The sequence below is a fragment of the Pseudopipra pipra genome, chromosome 5, assembly GCF_036250125.1.
Source record: "Pseudopipra pipra isolate bDixPip1 chromosome 5, bDixPip1.hap1, whole genome shotgun sequence".
NCBI lineage: Eukaryota > Metazoa > Chordata > Aves > Passeriformes > Pipridae > Pseudopipra > Pseudopipra pipra.
Window position 1 is genome coordinate 61,448,771 of NC_087553.1, and position 27,250 is coordinate 61,476,020.

Below are 27,250 nucleotides of genomic sequence, written 5' to 3' on the forward strand. Positions count from 1 at the left end.
CAAAGCTACGTGCAGTATTTCTTTTTCTTTAGATGACTTCAGATTTTTTTCCTTCATAGTAAAGTTTTTGCGTAATATAGCATTGCCCATTTGTTTTCCAAGAGACTGACCATTTGTTTTTAAAAAAATACTAGAATTATAAAATGTATTTATTTAAATGTAGAATCTGGAGCAAAAAGAGGCCAATCTTGTCATGCTTCTCCCAGTGGACAAATTTACAAGAGGGCCTGGAAGACTGATATTGCTGTCAGGGCATGAGTAACACTACCAGCACTGACGAAGTGTTTGGTGTGTATACATGTGCTTACTCTCTTTCAAGCTGGCCTCAGTGAAACTCAATGAAAATGACTGCACAAGTCCATTGTTGCATTTTCCTGGAGTGAGAAGAACTAGGAAGGGAAAATGGAGCAGAAAGAATGTTTTCTAGCTTGTTCCTGAGCAGCCAATCTCATAAACCCTCCTTTGAGCAAGCAGGTGGATTAGTTCATCTCCAGAGGTCCCTGCCAACCTCAATTATTCTGTGGTGCTGCAGTTCTTCACCAAATTACCTGCAGACTGTCTTGTAGGTGGGTGATACAATGAATTTGATCTTTGTATTAAGAAGAAAAAAAATGTTTTGAAATGTGATCCAGCAGCAAATCTGACTTTGATGGAGGTCTGTCTGTAACTGACTATGAAAATACTGACTGAAAAGAATTTAAAATAAAATAACTTCTTAAAGTTCATTCCTTTTAAATACTTGAGGGCACTTCAGGGCTGTTGACAATATATGCACAGATTCCAGAAATGAGATGTTGTCGTTTGCATAGGTAATTATTATCTTGTTGCAAAGACTTGCAGGAGACCAAGAAAACTCAGATGGGTTTTGGTAAATATTTAAATTATTCAGAGCATACCATTTAGGATATTCTGTTTGAAATTTTGGGGTTTTTTTGTAAACAGAGAAAAAAAATGTTATAACCCTTCAGTAGCTAAGTCCTAATGTTAATTGTTAAGACTGAGTTAAAAGTAAAACCTGACATTTCTGTTTTGTAATGTCTTTGTTCAACCAGCTAATGGAGTGAAAATGTACATAATGATGATGTGAGGTAGGAGAAAACATCTGGTCACAAGCTTCTGTCCAAATATCAGGATTAGTAATGAGATTTTGTGTCCTTATACTTCTGTTCTTCAGTGATGGGACTTGAGTCGGCAGGTACAAGTTGAGATTGCACAAGGACAGGAGGAGTGCTGCAGCTTTGTCTTCTTTCTGCTCTCTAACCTTCATCAGAAAGGGATAGCTGTGTTTTTAACAGAGAAGCCACATCTTCATATGTGAGCTGGTTCATTATCAATAAGGGCTTTAGAGATTGGTCAAGTTGTGTAAGAGGTGAGAGAAACATTTTAAGAAGCCTGATTTGTCTCTAACACCCGCATTTCCTTGTTGCCTGTTAGTTTTTATAATTTTGTATCATTTCTACTCTGAGTTTATACTCTTCCTACACTCAAATATAACATTGTAGGACAAAATTTGTAATTGTTATGGGCTAGTTGATCTAGCTGATCTGTCCTCAGAGGTGCTAGATACTTTCTTTGAATTTGCTGTCACATTGATAGCCTAAGGCTTGGTAAACTTTGGAACACTGCTTGATGTTTCATGAGATAATTCTTTACAACAGCTCCTGATGCCTTTCTGTTCCATTAGCTCTTAGCCATCTGTTGCTTTGATTACACTATTATAGTGAATAAGTGTTTTGGCAAGCTATTTAGCTGTGTTGAAAAATCTTGTTTCTTTGCTTTCTAGTATTTTATTGCTACTGTTTCTTTTTTTTCCCCCTCAACCTTTGTAGTGCAACGTTTCTTGCTATTTACTTCTTGCTATTCTAAGAAACAAAAGGCTGACCTAATTTGAGGACATGATTAGGTTTATAACTGTGCTTTATTGCTATTTTCCTTTCATGTGAAAGTCCTTCTATCAGAAGAAGTTGTGTATTCCAAACATGGGCTCACAGAAGGTAGATATTATAACCTAACCATATTTAAATATTTAGCTTTAGGACTCTTGCCTCTTAAGGCTTAAAATGTGCTTTTCTAGTCTAGCAAATGTGTTACGTCAGTATTACCTATTACATTTCTGTAGAAAATCATAATATCTTAACCTCTCATTCCTCCCAAAACTGCAAAGGCCAAAACAGGAAGAACTGGAATATCATTAGAAGGAAGCCTGTATTCTCTGGCTTTACATTGTCAATTTGACCTTTTCATTTATTGCTCAGATTTTAGAGATGAACAGAGTAAAAGACAGATGGGATGATAATGAACATAGAGATGTGCTTCCCTAAGTAGGCTCATTTTCAGGAGTAGTGATATACCAATTAATTTTTTTGAGGCATGGACTTTTGGAAATGAAATAAAATACTGTTTTTACACTGCAGCTGAATTTCATTGCCATTTAATTTCTACTTTTAGATTTTTGTTACTTTTCCTTGAAATTAAAATAGCTGAGCGATATCTCAAAGCAAGAATTCCAACAATTCTTAGTAAATTAGTTCTACTCAGTAGGTCATTTTGTCTTGACTGTGACTGAGGTGGCCAAATTTTCTTCACTGCTTACCTACCTGCTTGAGCTCTTTAAATTGAACTGCAGCTTTTTGTGGAGTAACTTCTTATTCTTTCACTTTTGATGTCTGTAAGAAATGACTAAGAACTACTTGTAATTGGTAGCTTCGAGTGCTTACAAACCTTTCTCAATCCCTTGATCTTCAAGTAGTACTAGTCATTATTTATGGGAAAATTATTTGAAGGAGGCAGTGTGTTGTAATGGTAGCAAGACGGGGAGAAGGGGCAAATACTATAAAGCAAGATCTGACTGGGAATTTTCGGTCTCATAAAGGGGTCTCTTTTGGACCTTGTAAAGCTCTACTGTGTAGGAAATAGCAACTGCTCTCTCATACAAACAAAATGAGCTGTGTGAAGTAAACTTAGAAAAGTAACCGAAATAGTTCCCAATATAGCAAATCTTCTATCAAATGAAATTAGTTAATATTAAGTGCCAGTCAAAGATACTCAGAAGTATAATCTGGAAACTGTTTTTGCACTTACTCTGGAAAGACTGCAGTAGCCTTTTGTATTCCCTGTCAGAGAATATACATTAATTTATCAGCTGGTTATTTCAATGTCTGTCCTGTTCTAGGGTTACTATGTTTTAATGCAGATTATTTCTTGATGGCAAGGGAATGTTGCCATGTTGTCAGACCACTCTGTTTAAGTGATTCCTGGACTAATTAGTAATTATGGATCTTCCTTCAGCTAAGCAACATATATAATTCTTTTTGTGGTGTGTTACACTTCTACTGCTTGTGTATGGGACATGGTAAGGATGTGGCAGCACACTAAAATCACAGCTATTGAGTAGTATATATACATACATACATATGCAGAGGCGTGTGTGTGTGTGTGTGTGTGTATAGTGAAAATTTTCATTTCAATTCCTGCCACAGCCTTTCCTGAACAGGGTCATCAGTTATCTGCAGAATGATATTTAGTCAGAGTCACTGTTCTGATTTTAATAAGCAAAATAGAAATGTTCTTGTGTACACTGGTAGCTATGGAACATAATTTCTAAGTGAGGAACTAGTCTGAGTGTGACTTCTCTGTATGCAGTCCTTCCAAACTGTAATGTGAAAGAGCATTTCCTTGGAGAGCTGTTCTGATTATTGGTAGTGGAGGTACTTGTGAAATTTAAGTACATGAAAGTTAACAATTAGTTACATTTGTAACACTACTTCTTCATGAAAGTTGTAGTAATTGTCACAGATAGTATTGACTGTAAATATTTTTGCCAATTAACACGTCTTCATTTGAGAGGGAAGTTGATAGTCCGCAGAGGTGAAAACCCTCAGGCCTGGGATCTTAGGGACAGATTTGCACTGGATAAAGAAATAATGATGCGAAGTTCCCTAAGACAGAACTGGGGGGAGAAGAAAGATCCACATGGTGAGTCTGATACCCTGAGAAGGTGGAGTGTGAATTTGGGAGCTGTGTTTGTAGCACTGGAGCCAATCAGTTTTGCCTGTCATTCAAGTTTCTTGGTTTTAGTTTGACCTTATGCTAGGAATCTTCCTCTCCCCAAATTAGCTCAGTGTCATTACCACACTCCCTTGTGAGGACCAGGCTTTGCTCATCCAAGCTGCATTTCTAATGATGAAAAAGAATCTTGCTTTTTTTAGCCATGCTTTCATGAGTTTGTTCTGATAACACTAGTGGCAATTGTAAAATAAAAGATTGCAATCTTAGACATTATACAATAGTTGCAATATTGGCAGTTGATGGAAAAAAAATTACTTGGTTCCCTCCTAGGAGGTATTTTCAAATTAGAATTGTGATATGTATTTATTTAAATCTCTAATTACGTTTCTATTTAGTCTTCACAGGGTTATTATCTTTGTGGGAAAGGAAGTGATCAAAAGGGGTTCTGCTGTGCAGAATGACTGTAACTGTCATGCTGGCCTGGACAGCATCTTCTGGGTTATTGAGTCTGGTCGCCTGCTTTTGAAAACAGCCACGTGATATAATTGTGAAAAACACACATTTGTACTAATGACTGCATGACACTTATTCTTCTGCTTGTCTGTGATTGTCTAAAGAACCAAATGGGATGAGATGGGATAAAATGAATCAAAAATTATGTTAATAAAATGAACAGTTCTCATTGATAGGGAAAATGAGCAAATGTATCTGGTATGAACCTCTCTTCAGAGTTGCTGCTGAATGAGTATCTTTATGTTTTGCTAAAACATAAATTGAAGTACCCAGGCCTTTTTTTCAAGTGGTGGCTGATACCACCCTTGTGACCAAGCTATTTAATGTATTCCCTGATGGATGCTGAGAAACCTTGATGTTTTAAAATATTCGAGAGAGTTTTTCATGGTAGAACTAGCTTTTGAGCAAGTTGATTTTTCTTTTATTTCCTTCATATGTTGAACTGGTGATTCACTGAGCCTTCTTAAGCTCTTAAAATTGTGGAATTCAGTTTCAGTGTATCTGTAACATATTATGACATGCCAGATGGAGAAGTGCTTTGAGTGGAGAAGGGTATTATTGGTGGACTTAACGCTATCACTCCTTAACTCCCTGATTCATTATGATTTTTGCAATCTGAGGATCACTGTTGTTAATCTTTGAGTAGTTAGTGTTGTAGGCTTACAGTTTGTGGGGTCATTGTTTTATTTCACTTGTGTATGGTTGTGTGTATGCACTTTATATTATGCTCTGTTGCTAACATATTACTAAATGCTGTTCTGTTTTTCTTTGCCCCCTGCTCTCTTGATTGCCATAGCTTAAAATTTATAGCATATGTACAAATTTTTTTACTATACTAATTTGTTGTGTAAAAGGGTTTTTTGTTGTAAGATACGACCTTGTGAGAAGCAGAAATGAGTCTTGCTGTTGCTCTAACTATCCATACATTTTTACAAAGTAGAACCAATCTGCTTTGTGTTTGGTAAAAACTACTACTTCTGAGTCTTTATTTATAAAATAAGACACTTAAAGCAAAAAGTAATATAGGATTTTATGGACAGAAATTCTAAGGAGAACATTTTAAAATTGGTAAGTGTAGTTGCCTGCAGTGGCAGACAACTTAGTTATGAAATACTGCTGATGAACTCATTAAGTTCCATTTCAAAAATAGTTATATTATTTTCCCTATTGTTCCTGTTGGATGGCTGTTCTGAATATTATTCTCTGATGTGATTCCATTTTCCATTGTAAATCACTGTTGTAGTCAGTTCTTTTTAACTCTAAATGCATGCTTTCTATTTGATAAAAATTGTGTCAGTCCTCTGAATCTCAGAACTGTTTAGCTTTAAGCTTTGTCAAATAGAAGGAAAATATTAGGGACAAATTCTTATCAATAAAATCTGTTGGTAGTGGCAAATTCTGTAATACTAGTTCACAACTTTTTGTACAGTGTGTATTAATGATAAACAGTTTAATTTTAAGGTGTGTATGCAAGCATGAAAATACAATCATTTGTTTCCTTCCTGCTCTTCAATGTTCTTTTTTCACATAAATTTTTTTCCCAAGAGATGCTTCATTTTTTTTAGCATATTGTCTAAACCTAGAAACTAGCTGTGCATAAAAATTGCCATTCTCTGAGGATTAGTCTTAAACCAGCAATGGACTGTTACATAGCCTGTACAGGGCATATAAAACAAAAACCATTTTTTGAGGTGAGAAAACTACTATATATGAAACAAAAAAAAAAAGACACTTTGCTGTACATTGTCGGGAATTTGATGTATCTCTAGTTCCTGTTATGCAAGGTGAATACGTGAGCTAGAATCCCTCTGTCTGTGGCCATGTCCACAATTTAAAGCAAATAAGAAATAGGTCTCCTGCATAATCTTTGTTCCATTCTGATTTTGGTAATAGATTTGGAAGACACTTTGAGTGAATAGCAGGTTTCCTATAATGATGTGTTTGGGTTTGACAGCCTTTGGCTAAAACCAGTTCTTTTGAAATGTCGTTCAGGCTCTGTCAGAGCATGGTTTTGTGTCTTTCCTGACACAGCAGTAGCTGCAGAGTTAGTTTGCTAAACTATGATATGGGACCTCTGAGATTTATCTTTTGCTTGCAATTATTTGTGCCCGTACTGCCTGTTTGACAGGAAAATAAATATGTGGCCATTGATTATTCAAGGCTGGATAGTGCCCAGCTCACCCTTTGATGCTGTTCTGCTTTTTTTTTGTTATTTTATATATGAACATTAGAGGCTGACTGAAATCTGGTTGAATGCTTTCTCTTACTGGAGTAGTAAGGTATTGATTTTGTATTACTGACTCTCTACCTGGTTTTATAATTTTGTAAATATTCTGCAAAAATTAGAACAATTTAGAAAAGGCTGATAAATGAGGTGTGTCTTTTCTGTGTTCGATTTCTTCCTTTCAGTTTCATTCTCATTCTTCCTTCCAGAGTCTTTTCATTCTATTCCCCGTCCTCTTCCCATTTATATTTTCTTTCTCTTGTTCATTCTGTCCCCAAGTTCCCTCCTTGCATTATACTACTCTTCATTTTCTGACATCCCATTAATCTTCCAGTCTTTATGGCTTACTTTCCCACCTCCACAAGCACACCCACAGGATGCTTAGAAATTTTACAGCATACCCAGTTGTCAAAAAACTAAACCTACAAGTCCCAGACCCGTAATACTATGCTGGGAATGCTCATTAACTCCCACACTGTTTGGAAAAAGAAACCAGTACAGTTAGTATAAGGTCTGCAAACCATAATACATGCCTAATATTCCACTAAACCTGGAAACTCCTCACTGGAGCTGGGGAAGAAGATGGGATCTGGCTTTTTTGCTTCAACTGTGTTCTGATTTTTTCCAGAAACCCTAGAAAGAGTGACATGAATGTGTAGTTATAGTGGTGTGACCTCTGAAACATTAGGTTTGAGGAGAACACATTGTTCACCAACGGATCAGGAAACCTGTTGCAGTAGGTGGATGTACCAGCCAGTGTATCCTCAGCACAGAAGCTGCATTGTGTCTTTACTGCCCTGGTTTCAGTGCAAATTGGAAGGTAGATGGTCACACCCTCTTTCTTTGACTCAGAAGTGTGTGTCTGAAAAAAACTTTGACCTGGAGAAGATGAAGCAGAGTTGTGTTGGTTCTGCAGCAGACCCTTTCAATGTTAGTGGCTCTACTGCTGCAGCCACAAGCAGGAAGAAAGCAGTGGTGAAAGGTCTCACTGCCGAAGCTGAAATGGACTTGGTAGTGAGAAGTGCCTGTGGTCTCAGATGCTTCTGTCCAGTCTGGGTGCCAAGATTTCTGTCAGACCACGTTCTTTACTGCTGGCAGAAGTCACTTAAAAAAATGACAAAAGACTGTGTCTCTGATGTGTGTATGATCAACTGATCACCCCCTCCAATAATTGCCTGTGTATGCTAATTAAAAAAGCAGTATTCAGTGTATGGATGACAGTGCTTAGTTTTCAAAGGCAATAATTTGAGGCTTTTCTCTTGCTAAATAGCACCCATGCCAGTGTTTAGTGTTGCTCAGTAGAATTATCATCAGATTCAATCTTAATCAAAGGTCTCTTTAACAGTGGACTTGAACAGTTTTTGGGTAGTTTTCCCTCTCCTGTGTTGATTTTTTGTTTGTTTGGTTGGTTGGTTTGGTTTTTTTTATTATTTTGGTTTTTGGTTTTAGGCTTTGGAAATAATCACTGTGTTGCTTCGTATTAGTTCTGCTGTGAGGAAGATGAAGTTATAATCAGTGTTAGAAATGTAGAGATACAAGCTTAAATTCTACAGTAGTCAGTAGTAGGGGCTTGGCCTGCTTGCTTCTGCTTATCCTTCATTAATACTTCTTTTTAAGTATCACATTTAATTAACTATTCGGTACTTAACTGACAGTACTGTAACAAACTCTGCATGTTAAAACAATATTACTAGCTACACCATAGCTGCACACAGCTGTGCTCTAACCCCAGAATTACTGGATCAATCACTGATAACCCACTCCAGGTTAGGTATTGCCAGCTGTGCCTCCAGTTCCTTTTTTTTCGTTTGTTGTATTCAGAGGATAGCACCAAAGAAAGTCAAGTAAAGCACTGCTGAGCAATCAAAGGAAATCAGTCCTCTCCTTTACTCTCTATTCTCTCTTACTGAGTAAGGATGCTGGTTACTTAAATGAGATGAATTAGCAGAACTGAACTTAAAAGTTGAACTTACCCACTAAAACGATGCCTCATCATGGATAAAAGCCCCCAATACTACAGTTAAAGATAACAGTTATGTTTTAATATGTTCTTTTTCCAGAATCCTACTCAAGTGGGAACTGCTCTTCAGGTTTTCCATAACCTTGGGACTTTGAAGGATACCATTGCTAATGTGGTGGATGGATACTGTGCAGTTCTGGAGGAGAACATAAAAAATGCTTTGGATATCAAAGTATTGACCCAACCATCTCAAACTGTTACAAGAGGTGCGATACTTGTTTTACAGAGAATATCTGATTTTTTTTGACAGGAGTGCAGTATGTTGTCAAATGGAAGAAACTGTCACATCCAAGCCTGTTATAGGAATGTTTCCCTGCTTGCTTTAACCAGTAGAGGGTGGGAGTAGGCATATCTCAGAAATCATCTAATTTGGCTTTGTAAGACAAAATTGGGTCTGTCTGTTATGGGGCTCAGTTTTACCTTTATTCCTCCCTATCTCTCTCTACTAACTTGCCTAGAAAATTGTCCTCATTAGTTTACAACTTTGCAGCATTTTCTTAGCAGTTTCTCATGGAAATTACTTTCTACTTTCTTTGTATTGGTGGGAGGATCACAGATAGAAATTATTTGCAAGGAGTGGAAGAAGCCTGCAACTACATTGTGATGCTTTTGTCAGATAGAAATTGTTTCAGAGCAGAATATTCAATATGAAGGAATGTTGCACTATTTAACCTTCAGTTCCCAGTTACCTCAGATACCGAAGAATACTGAGGAATTGGGTGTCAGGCAAATTTGAACTTTCGCAATACGAATATCTAAATTTAAAAAAAAAAAAGTTTTGCAACAAGCTGGAGGTCCAGAAATGTAATAAATAAATGCAGCCTCTCTGAAGGGAAGTGATGGTTTAGAGGCTACATGCCCTCCAGCTGGAATATCTCTTCTTTTAGAGTTGATCTATACGTTTAAGTACTGAGCTGGTAATTACCTGTATTTTTCACAGCTGGTCTGTCTGCCATTCACTTTGGTATTGCATCCTGCACAACTGCTCACTGGCATTATCTTGGTGTTTCTGTGGAGGTCTGAACTGCAGAGCGTGAAACAGTGACAAACACTGAAATATCTCCACTGATCTTCAGAGTTTAGTTGACTTCTCAGTTGAGAAAACTGAGGCTATTCACAAAGCTCTGTTCTGAAGGTATTTTAGGCTGCTTTGATTTAAAAAAATAAGTCTTTGTCAAAGTGCATAGAGATCTATATTTTTAATATTTTAATTTTCACATGTAAAAGCTGCAATGTGCTGCTTTGTGTTTTTAAAAACCATTTAGGTGGCCCAGGTAGAGCTGCTATGCCAACACCTGGGAACACAGCAGCTTTTCGAGCAGCCCTCTGGACAAACATGGAGAAACTCATGGATCAGATCTGTGCTGCATGTGGACAGGTACTCTGTAGTTAATTCCTGTTTGTCTGGTCGTGCAATTTTGGATATAAGAATTCAAGTGTTACTTCTCCTCTCAATAAATTCTTTTTTACAGGTGCAGCATTTGCAGAAAGTATTGACAAAGAAAAGAGATCCCGTGTCACATGTCTGCTTCATAGAGGAAATAGTTAAGGTAAAGTTTTAATTTAGCTTAATATGCTTTAGTAATTCTGTTAAGGAAAATGTGGTGAGAGAATGGTTTTGTTTACAATTTTACAGTTCCATATTTTCTTTTAAATTAAATTGATGGAAAAGTGTTGAAAGTCAAACTAACATTGAAAGATATATTTGTGGTCTGTGGGTTATTTCTGTAGGATGTAAACATGTTCTTTTTGTAATAATTTCTTTTGTTTTGTTTTAAAGGGAGCTGATAAGGCACCACTGTCAGTTTTTATTATGGATCATTAATGTCATTCCATAATACCTTGTGATTTGAGTAATTAATTAAGTCTGTTAGTTTGCATAGGAGAATGTGTCTTCATCCATCACTTTCAGCCATCTGTTTCTCACTTCTTGACAATTTCTTCCTTGAAAAATAATCATGGCTGTTCTTTTGAATACCTATTATTTTCCATTCAATTGCATTGCTTTATATTCATATTTGGGATAAATTGATTAATGGTCTCCTTCAGTGTTAGGAACAGGATTACTGAAACTATCTCATCTACCTTTGTAAAAGCAGTGTTCCTGCTGACATCTCTTTTCCAAGAGTATAACTGGGTTTTTAATTTACATTGATTTAATTTTTGAAGTATCTTGGGGAAGCTCTTCATATGCAAACGTGGTCTTCTCAACAGTGAAAGCAAATAATGAAGGTTAAATACAGTGTTTAATTTTATCTCTGTTAAGCCCATCTCCAGAAGATATTGCACAGAGAATCACTTTTTTATGAGGCACTTCAAGCTTCTCTTTCTGTGTTAAAAAAACAAAACAAAACAAAAAACACCACCAACAAAAAAAAAAGTAACAAAAAAAACCCCCACAAAACTCCTCAAAAAGTTTATAAACTTTTAGCATATTTTCTTCATTAAAAGGTTTAATCTGGCAAAAAATATTTATTGCTGCCTAGATGGATTGGCCTGTCAGTGGATCAGCAGGTTTAGAGAGAAACAGAGAAACCTGGAGACAGAGTAGAAACTTGAAAGGCTCAGAAAGAGTTTGTATGGAAAGGGAACTTAGAGAAATGATCTGTTGGTGTTCGTGAGTGCCTCCCACCCTGTGCCTGTGCTTCTCACTTTCACTCTTCCATTCCATAGAACAGCACTTGAAAAGGAGATTTTCCAGTTGTTGAGGTTGATAATAGAGGGAGGCCAAAGGAAATATTTTATCAACCTGGAGAGTAAATGCACAGGGAAGATGCATCTCATTTAGAAGCAGAGTAAGGAAAAACTCATTAGAAGATAAAAGGCTTTTGGGTTGTCATATGCTAAGCATGTTCCATGATCTCTCTGATTACCCTTCCTTCCCGTTAACTTCATATTGCAGGATTGCATCTAAGTGACAAATTGTATTTCCCAAATAAAACCCATCTATTTATTTCTCCACAGTTATCACTCTTCCAATTACTTTGCTCTTCAGTGGGTGTTTTGGTGTAGTATAACACCAAGCTGGACATTGCCATTCTCAGTGAGGCCACTGAGGAGGAGCGGTACATCCTAATCTGATGTTCTGCTGGCAGAACTCTCTCAGCATGACACAGTACTGCTGATGGCACTGATGCTTTACTTACTTCTTGCCTAAGATGGTTCAGAGTATAGCACACTTTTTTTCTTGGACATTCTCACAGTTACACCATTTGTTCTAGTGTTCTCTTGAAAAAGGTACAGCACCAGTGTGCAGATGAGTGAGGTCACACCAAACAGTAGAGGTGTTTTTAGGCAAAACCATACAAGTACTACGTGCTGCTGAAATTCAAGAGTATATGTGCAGATGGCTGTATGGGAGAGTATGAATTGTTTTGTACACTGAAAATAGATATAAATAAAAAATTGGTATTTTGCCATTTACTAATGAAGATGCCCTCTATTAAACCAAACTGAAACATGCTTTTGTCAGCAAGTGTTCTGGAGAGAAAGAAAAGCTGGATTTTCTTTATTGTATTCAATTCCATTAATAAACTGAGCAAATGAACAAAACAAACTAAAGGTACTAACATTGTACCCGTTTGCTAGGGCAGCATGCCCACTCCAGAAGATAGGAAAACGAATCATCCACTCTACAGTCTGTGCACTAATTACTGTTACTGATGTCAACATTATTATTATAGTCATCTTCTGCAGCAGCTGCAGTACCACTTTGCCTGTCCATCTGCTTCCTTGTTTTGATTACTGCAGTGCAAGTATCATCCTAGGAAGCATAAGAGAGGAGGAGACCCAGCCTTTTTAAAGCACAAGTCCTTTAATAGCAAGGAAGCTACTTGCCTTTTTTTTTTTTTTTGTAGTCATCATTATCCTTTTCTACTGGGGATTTTTTGTGTCTTTCTTTTCACAGATAGCACAGCCTGCAGTTTTTCTAATTTTGTATTATGATCTCAAATATGTGCTTTCTGGCCTTCTAATTACCTGTTACCATAATAACATTTAGTAGTGTTGTGTCATGTTGTATCCAAAAATGTATTTTAAAAACAGTAACTAATTAATTAAAGGATTCACAAAAATTCTCTGTTAAAGCAAAAAAAAAGGAACAAAACAAACCAAAATATGACAGATGGAGAAACTGAGGTACAGAACTTGGAAAATTTATAGATACTGGAGTTCAGCAAGAGGGCAATGACAACACCTGCATCTTTTCTACCCTATGGTTTCTCTTACAGAATTCCCTTTCAGTTTTTTCCAACATTAGATGTGTCCAAGAGTTAAGTGACGTACTCAGGCTTACTTGAATATCGTGGAAGAATCTGGAGATTAAATTTATACTGCACTTTTTTCCACTCTTTCCCTTTGCAGACCTAGATTTTGGCATTTTTCCTCTCCACAATAAGAATTTAATGTCACTTTGAAAAGCAATCATGCACTTGATAGTACCTTCTAAAAACTGCTGCATTTCATACTAGTAATGAACTATAGATTCATTATTAATCTGTACCTATTAAAATTACATATTTAATTTTTAAAAAATCTGTGAACTATTTAAAGGAGAAATACATTTTGTTTAAGACTGAATGGACATTTTTCTGGGTTTTAGGAAAGAAAAAAAGTCCTTTAATGACTAGATTTTAGTTGAGCAAGGCTAAAATAATTCAGACTTCGTGGAGTTCCGATTTCTAGTTTGGGGGAAAATGAACAGAGCTTTCATTGTATACATTTTTTAAAAGATAGGATTATTGCTTTCATTATGTTAAGGGTAAAAATTAAAATTCCAATTAAAATTTAAATAATGTAAATTTGATATTTTTGTCCACCTAATGACTGGTTATTTATATCGCTTCTTTCAATTGCATAATTCACCTTCAGAGAGCTAATAGGCTACTCCAGTTTATTCTGCTTTATTGCTTCTCTCTTTCAATGTGTGGTGACTAATCCTTCCTCAGCTGTTGTAATACCTAAACTACAATTGACTTCAGCATAAGTTGCAGCAGAACATATCTTTCTATGACAGCCACCTTCCTAATTAGAGATAAGAGTCCCTCTAAGCCCCTTGTAAAAGAGTTGAAAATGATCTCTGATCCTCATCTATTTTGGGTCCTTCACTCCTACATAGGCATCAGGGAGCAGTTCTGTAAAGTCAGAAGCAGCCTGAAAAGCAGCAAATCATTTTGTAGGGGGGATTTGGGGTGGTCAATAGAAAGGGTGGGCTGGGGTCTCTCTGCTGGGCAGAAAGGTGCTGACTCCCTGTGAGAGGCCAGATCTGCCCTTGATTGCCTTTGGATGTCCCATTTGTTAGCAGCTGAGGCACATCACAAACCCTGTCATTTATGTAAGCCTCTGGGTGAAAAAGTGAGCTGAGAGTTGTAGGGAGTGTTATTATGTACTTTGTGGAGGGCTCTTATCATTGCTTCTGCTGATGAACGTTTGGTGAGTAAGCAGGCTATTTTCCTGAGTTGTCAACGCTGGCAGTATGAGGTGTTAACGATACAGAAGGAAATGTCCTCAGCATTACATAAGATAAAGAAAATAAATGGAAAATATAGATGTATATTGACAGAGTGCACTTACATTTCACCTTCTTATTTCTCCTCCCCATCCAAACTTGTTAAAAAAATGTTGCTGCTTTGAAATTGTTCACGTCTATCATCACATATTCACATTCAGTTGACCCAATTAAAAAATAATCCCAAGTGGAAAAAATTGAAAAATAATCTAATTATTATGTGAATTCAGAAAATAATATGATTTTCACCTATTATTACAAGTATGTTATTTATTTTTCAGTGTTTTTTATAGGAGCAGAATTGGATTACTTGCTCATCATTTCTACTGTGATTTCTGTTATTTAAGCAATAATGTGGTACTTTGTGGAGATCTAAACACAAGTGGATGAGCAGGTTTTTGATCCACAAAATATCAAAGATACTCTTTATTTCAGACCTAGAAATTGCTCTGTGGAATTCACTTGCAGGATTTTTGAGCACTTTCTTAAAAAACCAAGAAGGCCATACCAGTTAAAAGTCCTGATTCTCATTTTGAATGGATCTGTGTGCCCAGACAGGCACACTAAAAGTAATTTGATTCTAATTCACATGGGAGGGTCAGAGCCTGTGCAATGGTTTCCTAATGACACTACGCTTTCTCTAGAACTTTAATTCTGTTTCCCTGACAGAAATATGCAGCTGTGAAGAAAAGGGATGCTGTGGAGGTTGTGTGGGTTAGGAGGTAATAATGACCTTCGTTCTTTTTCACTTCTGTTTTGGTGGCGTTTGTGCAAATTGCAGATTGGTGATGACTGCAAATCATTAAGTTGGTTGGTGTTCAGTCAGCCTGCTGTTGGAAAAGAAATACATTTACCTGAAGTGCCGCCTTTTATCATCGTTCTTGTCAATCTTACCTGAACAGCTACGGGCTGAACGGACGTGGTAATGAACCACCCTTTCATCCTTGGAGCGGGGATGGAGTAGTCAAGGTGAAAGCATGGTTGGAATTGAAGCTGTACATACTAAATCACTTCTCGGGATAGAAGAAAGCTGTCAGATCCCTTGGGTAGCTACTGGCTTTTGAACATTAAGTTCATTTACTTCCAGTTGATGCATATCTTGCAGGAATATGGAAGGATTAATTAATGGTTTAAGTAGTTTTGAAGATATAGGGCACTGTTTAATACCTAAGTATTTTTGTTCCTTACATATTAGGTTTTCTGAGGAATCACATAAGAATTCTAGTATTCTAGTTGGGAAAATGCACAGTCTTAACTTTATTTTCTAGTTAAGAAGGTTATATTTAAAAAAAAGCAAAACAGGTTTTGGTTTTTTTTTTTCAGCTGCATAAAGAGACCTTTTTAAAATGTTGCACTACTGCTGGAAGTCTAGAAACTATTACACCTTGGGTATAAACTGATCAACCCAGTGTAATGAAATTCTATGCCCTGCAGTAAAACAAAAAAATCAAGGTCATTTTTAAAATCACAGTGCCATTTATTGACATCTGTTCACCTGTAATGTGTAATGTAAACAACATTAGAAATTTAAATTCACTCTTATTTTAAGAAATTTAATCTTGACTAATAATATAGGAAAGATTTATTGAAAACACGCTTGGAATTTGTCTGTTTCTTTACTGATTAATTGCACTACTGAGGATGATGGCTTTTTGTTCACAGTCTAACATTTGGCAATTGTGTTGCTATAGAAATAGTGCAAATAGATTTCCTTATTTCTGTCCCAAAAGATCTTGCTGTACGAAATTGTTAAATGATTTGTATTGTTGCTTTATTGGCGGAAAAAATATTTAGACTGTCCTTTAAATGTCTTCTGTTTTTAGAGCAACGTTCACAAGTCCCGTGTTTCTTTACGGCGGAGCCTTTGATTACAGATAGAAAACACTGTATATATTAGTATGCAAAGCCTGATTTCAGGAGCCTGCAGCAACTAGCTGCATGGTAATATTCACTATATTGTTTTACATTTCAAAGAGGCTTCACAATAAAGATGTTTTTCACATTCTACTCAAAGTATCGAAATTTCTACAGGGAAAAATAAGTTGGAAGTGATTGTCATGAAGTGGGAGCCAGTTTAGAATCAGTGGGTCAGATTTATTATTTGAATGTTAAAATAGCTATTTTAGACACACACAAATATGATAATTCACAGATGGGAAATTATACTCATTAAGTTCTAAATTTACAGTGTGGAGGAAATAGAGACATTTGTAAAAATAAATATATGTCCTTTCAGCATCTTCTTACATTCTTGTCTTTTACTGAATAAGGGGGGTACTTTCATTCTCATTCCTTGAATTTAGATTTAATGTCAGATACTAAATAGTTATATTAAGAACAGAGCTGAAGAGATTTCATTTCATTTCAATAATAGCAAAGTTAATTAGTAGTTTGACATTTTTTTTTGTTAAATGAGGTAAGCTGTTCTGTTTTTATGTTTGAGGAGGCTTGAAATCAGTCTTCCAGGATGCAGCATTAATATTATTGTGTAGTAACTGAATACATTTCTTCTAATATCTTTGCTCTGATGGTACTGGTACTCAGCCCACTATTGTTCAGTGGTTTTATTAACTTACTAGTAGCTGTTAGTAAAAATGGGTTATACTTTTTGAACTGGGAAATCGAATTACTTTCATGTGAGTAAGAAGGGGTTTAGCACATGAATTCTGTCAGTCTGTAGCTTTTTCCATAATCTTGCAAGCAGGCAACATTGAATCTAAATTTCAGATCTATACAGCTGAGTAATAATGTCGCTTCACACTATTAACAAGTCTCCTTATGTGCTGTGATACAACACACTAACGATATGAAGACTACTGAAAAAAAATTAATAGGCAAGTATAATTTCCCCCCAGAGAGTGGTGATCAAAGAATAGCAGGAGTTCAGTGGTGAACGTAAGGGGTCAATACGGGGTCCATTCCTGTTTAAGACCTTTATTAATGATCTGGATGATGGGGCAGAGTGTACTCTCAGCAGGTTTGCTGATGACACAAAATTGGGAGCAGTGGCTGATGCTCCGGAGGGTCGTGCTGCCATCAAGAGGGACCTCAAGAGACTGGAGATATGGGCTGACAGAAACCTTATGGAGTTCAACAAGGAAAAGTGCTAAGTCCTGCAGCTGGGAAGCGACCACCCCAGGTACTAGTACGTGCTGGGGGCCACCCAGCTGGAAAGCAGCTTGGCAGACAAGAGCTTGGGATCCACCAGTTGAACATAGCTAGCAATGTGCCCTGGTGGCAAAGAAGGTGAATAATATCCTGGGATGCACTAGACAAAGTATTGTCCGCAGCTTGAGGAAGTGATTCTTCCCTTTATTCACCATTGGTGAGACCACACCTGGAATATTGTGTCTAGCTTTGGGCTCATCAGTACAGGAGAGACATGGACACACCAGAGAGAGTCCAACAAAGGGCTACAAAGATGATGAAGAGGCTGGAGCATCTCTCCTGTGAGGAAAGGCTGAGTGAGCTGGAACTGTTTAGCCTGGAGAAGAGAAGGCTTGGGGGGATCTCATCAGTGTACAGATACCTGAAGGGAGGGAGGGAGCAGAGAGGGTGGAGCTGGACTCTTCTCATGGTGCCCAGTGACAGGACTAGAGACAATGGGCACAAACTGAAACACAGGAGGTTCCCTCCAAACATCAGGAAACACCTTTTTACTGTGAGGGTGACAGAGCCCTGACACAGGTTGCCCAGGGATGTTGTGGAGTCTCCCATCTTGGAAGTGTACAGAAACATCCTGGACACAGTCCAGAGCAGTCAGGTCTAAGTGGCCTTGCTTAGGTAAGGGTGTCCAACCAGATGACCTCCAGAGGTCACTTCTGACTTCAACCATTCTGTGATTTGTTGACTTGCAGCTTAAAATCTCTGCCTAAAAGGCCAGTATGCTGCTTTGAATTTAGCATCTATTAAATATGGACTTTTTCTGCCTTAGACTAGCAAAAGTGTTAAACTATTGAATAAGTAAATATTAACTATTAAATTTTTACATTTTACATTTAATTTTACAATTAAATATTAGATTTTGCTTGTATTATTGGGGGAAGACTCAATTTTATTATTTTACAACAGAAAGATTTACTTGAGAAAACCTTATCATAAAATACAGTTTGCTAGTTTGTGTTCACCTATAAGAAGTCTACATTCAATTTTGCCTTCTTGGGCTGGGACAGAGAGCAGGATGAGCTAGCACTGTTTAAATGTCTGCTGGCACTGGCATTATGCAGTATTATTACACAGTCTTAATTATTTTATCCAAACCCCCTTCTGTTGTAGGAAAATAGCACGGTATTACTGTTTGCGCAGATTATTGACAATAGTAACTTTATAGTAATAGTTGAAATGAGTAGTTATATAGGGTGAAAACATTTTTAACTGATTGTTGCTTATGGCCCCGATTCAGCAGAGCACTTAAATACAATCTTAATTTTACATTAATAGGGTATTCCATGGAAGTCAAACAGACTACTTCCGTCTGTTATTCTAATAAGAATAAACTTTATCCAGTTCACAAACACAATAAAATGAGCCCCACTGTTGAGAAAATGCATTGCCGTTTGTGATCTAGCCTGCTGGGCATATTTTGTCTGATTTATGGGTATAATTTTCATGAGCGAGTAATTCCTATGTGAATAGTGTGTGTGACTGAGTACCAAATTTTTAAACAGCATGGAAAAGGGTAAAATTACAGTGGATAGGCCAGAGTGGAGTTTGATTGTTGTATTTTTCTATTTCACTCTACACAGATGCAAGTGGGTTCCCTAGAAATAACATTTTCAAAAGTAGCTGAGTGCTTATAGTCTGTAACTCTTTCAAAAGCATCTTTCTATTTCCCTGGTTGTGGACAGATGTCCAGCAGGTCAGAATGACAGAGGGTTGTCCTAGTTTATGTTACTGGGCAGTTGTTCAGTTCATTTCTGAAAATAATTAACAAGGCGAAGACAGAGCTAAGCTGTCTTGCACTTCCTAAGGAATTGCGTAGGGGCTACTAAATCATATGAGTGTCTGCTCAGCTGATCAGTTTTAGGGAATAAAATGGTCATTGGGCACAGGAACAGCAGCGACAGTATTTTTAATTCCCAGTTTGGGTTGGTAGATTATTAGTTTATGTAGGTATACTTTAGGTATAGAAGCATTTTCACAACAGATTTTTATATTAGAAAGGAGCCAGTTATGGGGCTGATCTTAACCTCCCAACCATTTTGTAGTGGTGCAAAGTATGATTTATGAGCAGATTTTCTCTGCTGTGAGATCAAAATAAAGCTGTGAACAGATAGTACCATTAATTCAAAAATTCTGAGTTAAATGGATCTGATTTTGGGGGAAAGTTCTGGTTTGCCATTATAGTCTTACAGTTGCTTGCAATTAATGTTCATGAATTTAATTTGGTTGTATTTCATGATGAGGAAAATACGTATATGTCAAACTGAATCTTACCCATCATGAGTTTTAGATACCATCAATTACAGTTAAGGTTCCTTTGTTGAAGAAAGAACATATTGCCTGAAAAGAGGAAATAGCATTTTATTTTATGCTGAAGTGCAATAATTTCCTTCTGAGAGACTTTCAATTATGTATGGATGTTTTATGTAGGCTTTCTGTATATGCAGTGTGCACCTGAAACAGCTTTGCAGCAGATAACAGTACCTCTTAACTTCCAAAGGTTTATGTGTTCTCTGTGTTATTAAACACATACACTGATGGGGGGCGGGGGGGGGAATATGACAGAACAGTGACCTTTTTCCAGTGTTGTTGGTTATAGCATAGGAAGCTGTTGGAAAATGATTGCTACAGAGCTGAAAAGATAATCGGATGCAGTTCATTACTCATCTTGTCAGCTGCTCCTGCTACAAGGGATTGTATCACAAGATGTTAATCTGCTTGTGACTAGATTTCAAAGCAAGCATTTTTATTTTGGAGGGGGTGTATGTAATTTAACATCTTTCAATTTTATTTCATTTTCAGAAGCAAGAGAAATGGAAAATTCCTCATTTAAAGTCTCAGAATATTAATTGATAGAAATATTAGTACATCCTCGTGGGTTCTGTTACAAAAATATGATGATATGCTGCAAAAAGCTGTTTAATTGCAGAAATTGTTCTTTTTAAGCTGATTATGAGGTTGAGTATACCTTGAATAGTGGAAGTTTGTCTGCTAGCACACTTCAGTGTGTTCTGCAAGACAACAAGTATAGTATAGGCACAAGACAGATTTGGACCAGTAAGAGTCCTAATTACACGTTGGATCACTAATGTGGATGTACTCAGTGCTCTGATACATTGTCTACCAGTGAGGATATTTGGTGTAAGTGTAGAGGACCATATTCATTAGTTAACGCTCTGCAGATGGGAAGATGACAAGAATGCAATTTTAGCTGGATGGAATTTTCTAAAAGTGAAAGGCCCAAAAGAGCAGTTATTTTCTGATACTGTGTTGCTCACAAAGCTATATGAAGCATAGGGGAAGGCTTATGAACTTTCCATGACATTAAGATGAGCCGGTAGGTTGGCTGTGTACATTTTAGGGAAGTGATACTGACTGTTTCTCTTCCAGCTTCATCCTGCTTATCTTGTTAAGTCCTTGAAGAAGTTGTCCAGTACAAGGGGCATTCCTTTAATTTTCTGCTGAACTGGAGAAAAACACTCCCTTTGCTGCCATTTTTGTGTCATTTACTAGTATTGATTGTTGTCAAATGGTATTGCACATTACATTTTAAATAGTTAAATTATAATTTTCATTGTGAACTACAGGCGTCGATGTAATCTCTGTTAGAATATGTTATTTAAAAAATAAGCAGTGAGACACTTAAAAGTAGTTTAAAAAGTAATATATTGAAGATTGTGTAAGCAAAAGAAATTACAGATTTAAACAAAATAAATTGTTTCTGGATGCTCATGGTTACATATGGCACTTCTTACTCCCGCAGGAGTATCTCATGCTAATGCCTTGCTGTACTCCAATTCTGGTAGCTACAGTCCACCCACTTAAATACCCCCTGGTGTATGCGTAGGCAACAATATTCTCTGGTTTCTGCCACAAACTCTTACATGGTCTTCTTGGTGCTATTAATCAGCAGCTATATTTCACCTCCAGAGAGACTGCGTCTCAGCACTGGGCAAAGTGAAATATTGTATCATAGGTTATAGAAGCAGCCAGTAATGACTCTGTAGATAGTAGTTTTAGTTGATTCAAAACTGGGACATTAATTATTTTTGCCCCTGAACATTTTTGACTGAGTAGTCAATCAGTATGAAATGTTACTTGAATTTTCCATGTAGCTTTTCCTGTCTCTCTCTCCTCATACATAATACAGTTGTCTAGCTGAGACATGAGGGCCTTCTTCTCTACAAAATTCTGATACAGTTAATGAACACCATTTGCCCGGGTCAGAAGACACAAGCTAATGGGCAGAGGCTTAAGTGGTATGACTGTGGCTACCTATGCAAATACGTGCATGACAACATAAGTATGTATGTCTGACTTATAATATATATAGAGAGGGAGGTATATACAAAAGTTAAATATTTTCACTGTAACATTAAATGTCATCACATGTATGTTACTCTTATTTGTTACCATGTTGAATGTGACAGCTCAGACAGGAATGTCAGTGTGAAAGGGTACATACCTGTTTTTTTTTCTGGGCCCTTTGATCATTGTGCTTTCTGCTGAGACTGTGACAGAGATGTAGATGGCGATTACAGTAATGAAAAAAAAGTTGTTTGAAAATGCGCTGTAAATATTTTTCCGCCTCCATTTGATTATTTAGAATTTGAATTGAGTTACCATGCTGAATAGGCAAACATTTTTCCAGGTTGGGATAGAGAATATGAAAACCAATTAATCTATAACTAATGCAAAATGCTATTTCTTTTTAGTAATATTCACATTCTAAATTTGAAACTGTGAAATGAAGAAGTAATTTCACATTTATGCTATTGCAATAAATTTACCCAAAAAAAAAGAGATTCTGTGTGGAGAACCTTCTGAATAATTTTCTGATATAATAATTTTACTTTGCCCGTTTATGAAAGTCAAGTACAATTTTACAGAAAATACAAACATAGCTATAAAATAAGTTGCTTCAATTTCTGAATTCATTATTGTCCTCAAGCAGTCAAAAATGAGCTTCCATAATCCCAATGTACTTTAGCATTTAGTGTTAATTATCATACATTTTATGAGTCCAAAGCATAAAAGATATTCCCTCTCAATTCTTAACCCATGACCCATAAACTTTATCTTTCTTTTCTTTTTCTTTAAAGATAAGGGGTAGGATTGGATGAATTCCTCATGTAATCACAGAGTTTGTGATAATAATCCTACTTTTTATTATTATTACTTTTAAATGTATCAGTGTTCTTTTGACTGATTTCCAGGTTTTATATTAATTCTTTAAGATGATAATTTTTTTTTACTGTAACTTGAGCTTGAACTTGCAGATCTTCAAGAGGAATGCAGTGGTACGTGCTTATGGATGAAATTTTAAACACCTTCATTGCTTTGCATGTTACTGTCAATGCAAGTGAATAGAATGCATTTTTTGACCTTTGTCATCTTAAGTGGTAATTCAGTTTTACTAAGCAGGTTTGCAGACTACACAAAACTGGGAGGAGCTGTTGATTCCCTCGAAGGCAGGGAGGCCCTGCAGAGGGACCTTGACAAATTAGAGGGATGGGCAATCACCAACCATATGAAGTTCAGCAAAGTGCTGGATTCTGCAACAGGGATGGGACAACCCTGGATGTCCATACGGACTGGGGAATGAGATGCTGGAAAGCAGTGCCACTGCTTTCCCCAGGGCCATCCACCAGGACCCCAAGGTGGCAAGTTGAATATGAGATAGCAGTGCCCTGGCAGCCAGGAGGGCCAACTGTGTCCTGGAGGGCATCAGGCAAAGCATCACCAGCCGGTCGAGGGACGAGATTGTCCCACTCTGCTCGGCACTGGTGTGGCCTCACCTTGAATATTGTGTGCAGTTTTGGGCACTGAAATATTAAAAAGATATTAAGCTATTAGAGAGTGTCCAAAGGAGGTCAATGAAGATGGTGAAGGGCCTTGAGGGGAAGCCGTATGAGGAGTGGCTGAGGGCACTTGGTCTATTCAGCCTGGAGGAGAGGAGACTGAAGAGAGACCTCATTGCAGTTACATCTTCCTCACGAGGGGAAGAGGAGGGGCAGGCACTGATCTCTTCTCTGTGGTGACCAGTGACAGGACCCAAGGGAATGGCCTGAAGCTGTGTTAGAGGAGGTTTAGGCTGGATATTAGAAAAAGTCTCTTCACGTAGAGGGTGGTTGGGTACTGGAACAGGCTCCCCAGGGAAGTGGTCACAGTGCCAAGCCTGACAGTTCAAGAAGCATTCTGTGAATTTAGAGTAGTTGGACTTTTATATTTAATAGATTATCTTCTCCATTTTGTGGTGCTGGGCAGTGCAGAATTTGAACTGACATGATATTCCTCTTTTTTTTTTCTGATTATCATTACTAGAGTGATTTTGTCAAACTGGTTAATGTATGCAGTAGGGTCGGTGGATGACGTGTACCTTGCAATGAAGAAAACTATTCTGTTCAGAGCAAGTTTCCCCTTCCCATGAAAACACTGGACAGTCTTCCAAGTAGTGGGCAGGACAGTATACCCATCCTCATCTCCTGTAGTTTTTCAAGCATGCAAACAGGGACAAAAAAACCAGAAAGCAAAATCATACTGCAGTGCATGACCGTAAGTGCCAGATGTTGGGAGCAGTAAGGAAACAGCCATTACCTCCCTGTCCTTTTGGCAACAGTGTTTCCACTTCTGACAGCAAGCCCTGTTGGCATAAGGCAGTGAAAAGTCAACTGTGAAGTTTGCTGTATTTTCATGTGGTTTATGTTTTTAGAAACAGGACCTCTGTGTGCAGCAGAGCAACATGCAGTGGTGTTGGTCGCTGGTCGGAGTTTGCCAGCACGTTTTAATGGCAGGAAATAATTGCTGTGATGTAGCTGGCATGAGAACCCCCACAGAATGTGAAGGTCATTGCAGTGCAAAGAGATTTTCTCTTTGCACGTCTCCTGAGGTGTGCTGCTTTGGGCTGCACTCATACCCCTAGAGAGCTGGGAACATTTCTGTCAGATGTGGAGGAAAATATTCCGTTGGAGACAAAACCAAATCTTTTGGTTTTGTTTCCTCCAGTGCTTTTTCTAGCTCTAAATCTGAGAGAAACTTCTCAGATTTCATTTACTTTGTTTTTATTCTCAGTGATGAAGAGCAGCTTTGACTGGAAGCATTTGCATTGTTTAAGATTTTTTTAAAAGAATATGTTTTGAAACTTGTATTTCTTTTGTCCCTTTGTCACAGGATGGCCAGTCTGATATTTTGTACAAATTTTGGACTGCAGTAACTCAGACACTTTCCTCTCAGTTTCAGTCAGCAACAGACTGTAAGTATTCACTATAAATGATGTGTAATGTGTTCTGTAGTTATTTTGAATCTCTCTTTTCAGTAAGTCCTTTGCTCATTATCTCCTCTATCAGAACTATAGCAGTGGTTCCCTCAGAACAAGGTCTGTGAATTAAAAACTTCCTGATTTTGTAACCAGACAGGACGATCCTCCTAAACTGTGGTTGAATTTTCAGAAAGAAGTATTTGCTGTTTCATTAGGTAGTTATTATCTAATAATAAAAAAGTATTTTTACGTGGAGGTAAAAATGGTTGGAATGGTACAGTATAGTTCCTAAAGCAAAGAGGTTGGCCAAATTCAAAACAGTAATTTGATTTTAAAGAGCAATTCTTACAGTCTTTTCTTGTTATACACTGATTAGTTGTAAAAATCTGATTTTAGGCATCTTTTGGATACCTTTATAAGTAGGAGTTGAATTTCTTCAAGACTTCATGTCTGAATAAGACATGAATAAGAATAAGACTTCATGTCTGAATAAATGGCTGCTGTTCTGACTATACACAATATTCTGTACATATGTACAGATAGCAGATACAAACAAGGATATTAAATAAAAATAATGTAAACATAAGACAGTTCTATTACTAGTACATACTAGTGCAGCATGCAGTTGGATCATGAGTGAGTTTGGTGCTTTCATAAATGTGTCTTTCACGTTTGCATGCAGTGTATTAAATTAGTCTTTTGCACACAAAGTGCACAAGATGTGCATTTATCTTTCTGATCTCAGCTATTGCATTGGCCCTTCAAAATTTGGTCCTTCCAGACTTTATAGCAGCAGCATAATTTTGAGGAACTAACTGGTGGATTCATGTTCACTGGTTGCTAAGTAACTAGATGATCCCAAAAGAAAATTTATTCATCCTCTGTTAAAACATATTAATTTTACTGTTTTCCTTATGCATTACTTTAATGGCAGAATGTACATACCCAGAAACTCCTGTGTTCAAACCAAACGTGCTACCTGTTTTCAGCACTCAGTTTTCAGATTATAAAATTGTGACATCATTAATGGGATCAGCCAACATTACAGAACTGAGGGAACTCTTACATTTTGTCAGCTGTACTTTGTCTAACATCTGTCCAAAACTATTTTATTACTTGCTATTTTTAAACATGGTTTTTATGTAAATGTTTAGAGGTGGTTTTGAATGAGAATGATGTTTTTTACTTGTTTTTTACTTTTTTTACGTTACCTTTTTTTTTACTACAGCTGAGTTTTGGGGGAAAAATGTTTAGAATGAGTAGACTTTTTATTTAAATGAGGCATCTGTATGAGAATGTTCATTTTTAACATGCAGATTCCTGGTGATTGAATCAACTGACATCAGTCATAGACTCTGGATTGTATAGATCAGAGGAAGCTTAGATAATATCAGAAAAAATAGTGTAAAAATAGGAATTCATGGCAGTTTACAGTGTTTGCTGATAGATCGTGATCTGCTTTTGTGAGGTTGGGACAGTCTTTATAAACTTAGCTTCATGACCTAAAGTAACTCTGTGCTCGATAATAATAATGTGAATCCTCCAGTATTCAAAATTAGAATATATTTGAGTTGAAAGCACAGGCTGGGTGAAATGGGGCAGATGTCTGGAACCTGAAAACCTACAAATGAATGGAACAGTGTTAATCTCCTAATGTAATGGGAAATCCAAAGAGTATGAGTGATGTTAGGTCAAGATTAACAGTTGCTAAAACAGTTGTACATTTGTTTCATTTCCTGTTACTTGTGGCAAGCCTTTCAAGCTGAAAATAATACTGATTTTTCTTCTGGCTTTGTCATTCTTTGACAAGTTTAGGAATTGCATGTTAAGTACCTTGTTTTAAGAACTGTGTGCAAAAGCATATGCTTCCCTCATCACATTTCTGAAGCCTTTGGTTCATAGGACTTATCTTTTTCTGCTTTAAATGGATATCTTCAATGTAGCACAGCCTCACACTTTTCTTCCATCAAACTATTATTAGAAAATCTCTAGATTTAGAGAGTTCTAATCACACTTTGGCCTTAAATGAATGATGATAATTAAGTTTGATACCAAACTTTTCACAACCATGATTACCATCTTTATTGTACAAACAAGTTTTTCATGTCTAGTCTTCCAGTTGTGACTTTTATGCTGTTACTTTAGATACACGTTTGTCAAGTGCATTTAATGTGGTAGCTCATGCCACTTTGAAATTAATATTAAATTATTAAATTATTAATATTAAACTTAAGACAACACTGTGTAACATTAATTGATATAAATGCAAGGATAGATGTTGCTTATATGAGTCAAAAAAATTAGTTTGAATTTCATACTGTGTATTGCTTACTGCTTTGTTTTACAGCCTCTATGTTTTTGAAACAAGCATTTGAAGGAGAATACCCTAAATTGCTGAGGCTTTATAATGACTTGTGGAAGCGCCTCCAACAATATAGTCAAAATATTCAGAGGAATTTTAACACAAGTGGAACTACTGATCTTTTTGCTGAGCTACAGCAAATGGAAGAAGATGCACAGGACATATTCATACAAAAAAATGAAGATTACGAGTATGTA

The 27,250-nt window shown here is 36.9% G+C and overlaps 1 protein-coding gene across 1 annotated transcript in view; it reads left to right on the plus strand.

Annotated features, from left to right (window-relative positions):
- The window catches only part of COG5 (component of oligomeric golgi complex 5), a 183,340-nt gene that overhangs the window by 109,648 nt on the left and 46,442 nt on the right, over positions 1-27,250 (plus strand). The window contains exons 8-12 of the mRNA XM_064656312.1: positions 8,806-8,971; positions 10,031-10,143; positions 10,238-10,315; positions 24,604-24,685; positions 27,039-27,243. Coding sequence (XP_064512382.1) covers positions 8,806-8,971; positions 10,031-10,143; positions 10,238-10,315; positions 24,604-24,685; positions 27,039-27,243 — 644 coding nt within the window. The remainder of the gene's footprint in view (positions 1-8,805; positions 8,972-10,030; positions 10,144-10,237; positions 10,316-24,603; positions 24,686-27,038; positions 27,244-27,250) is intronic.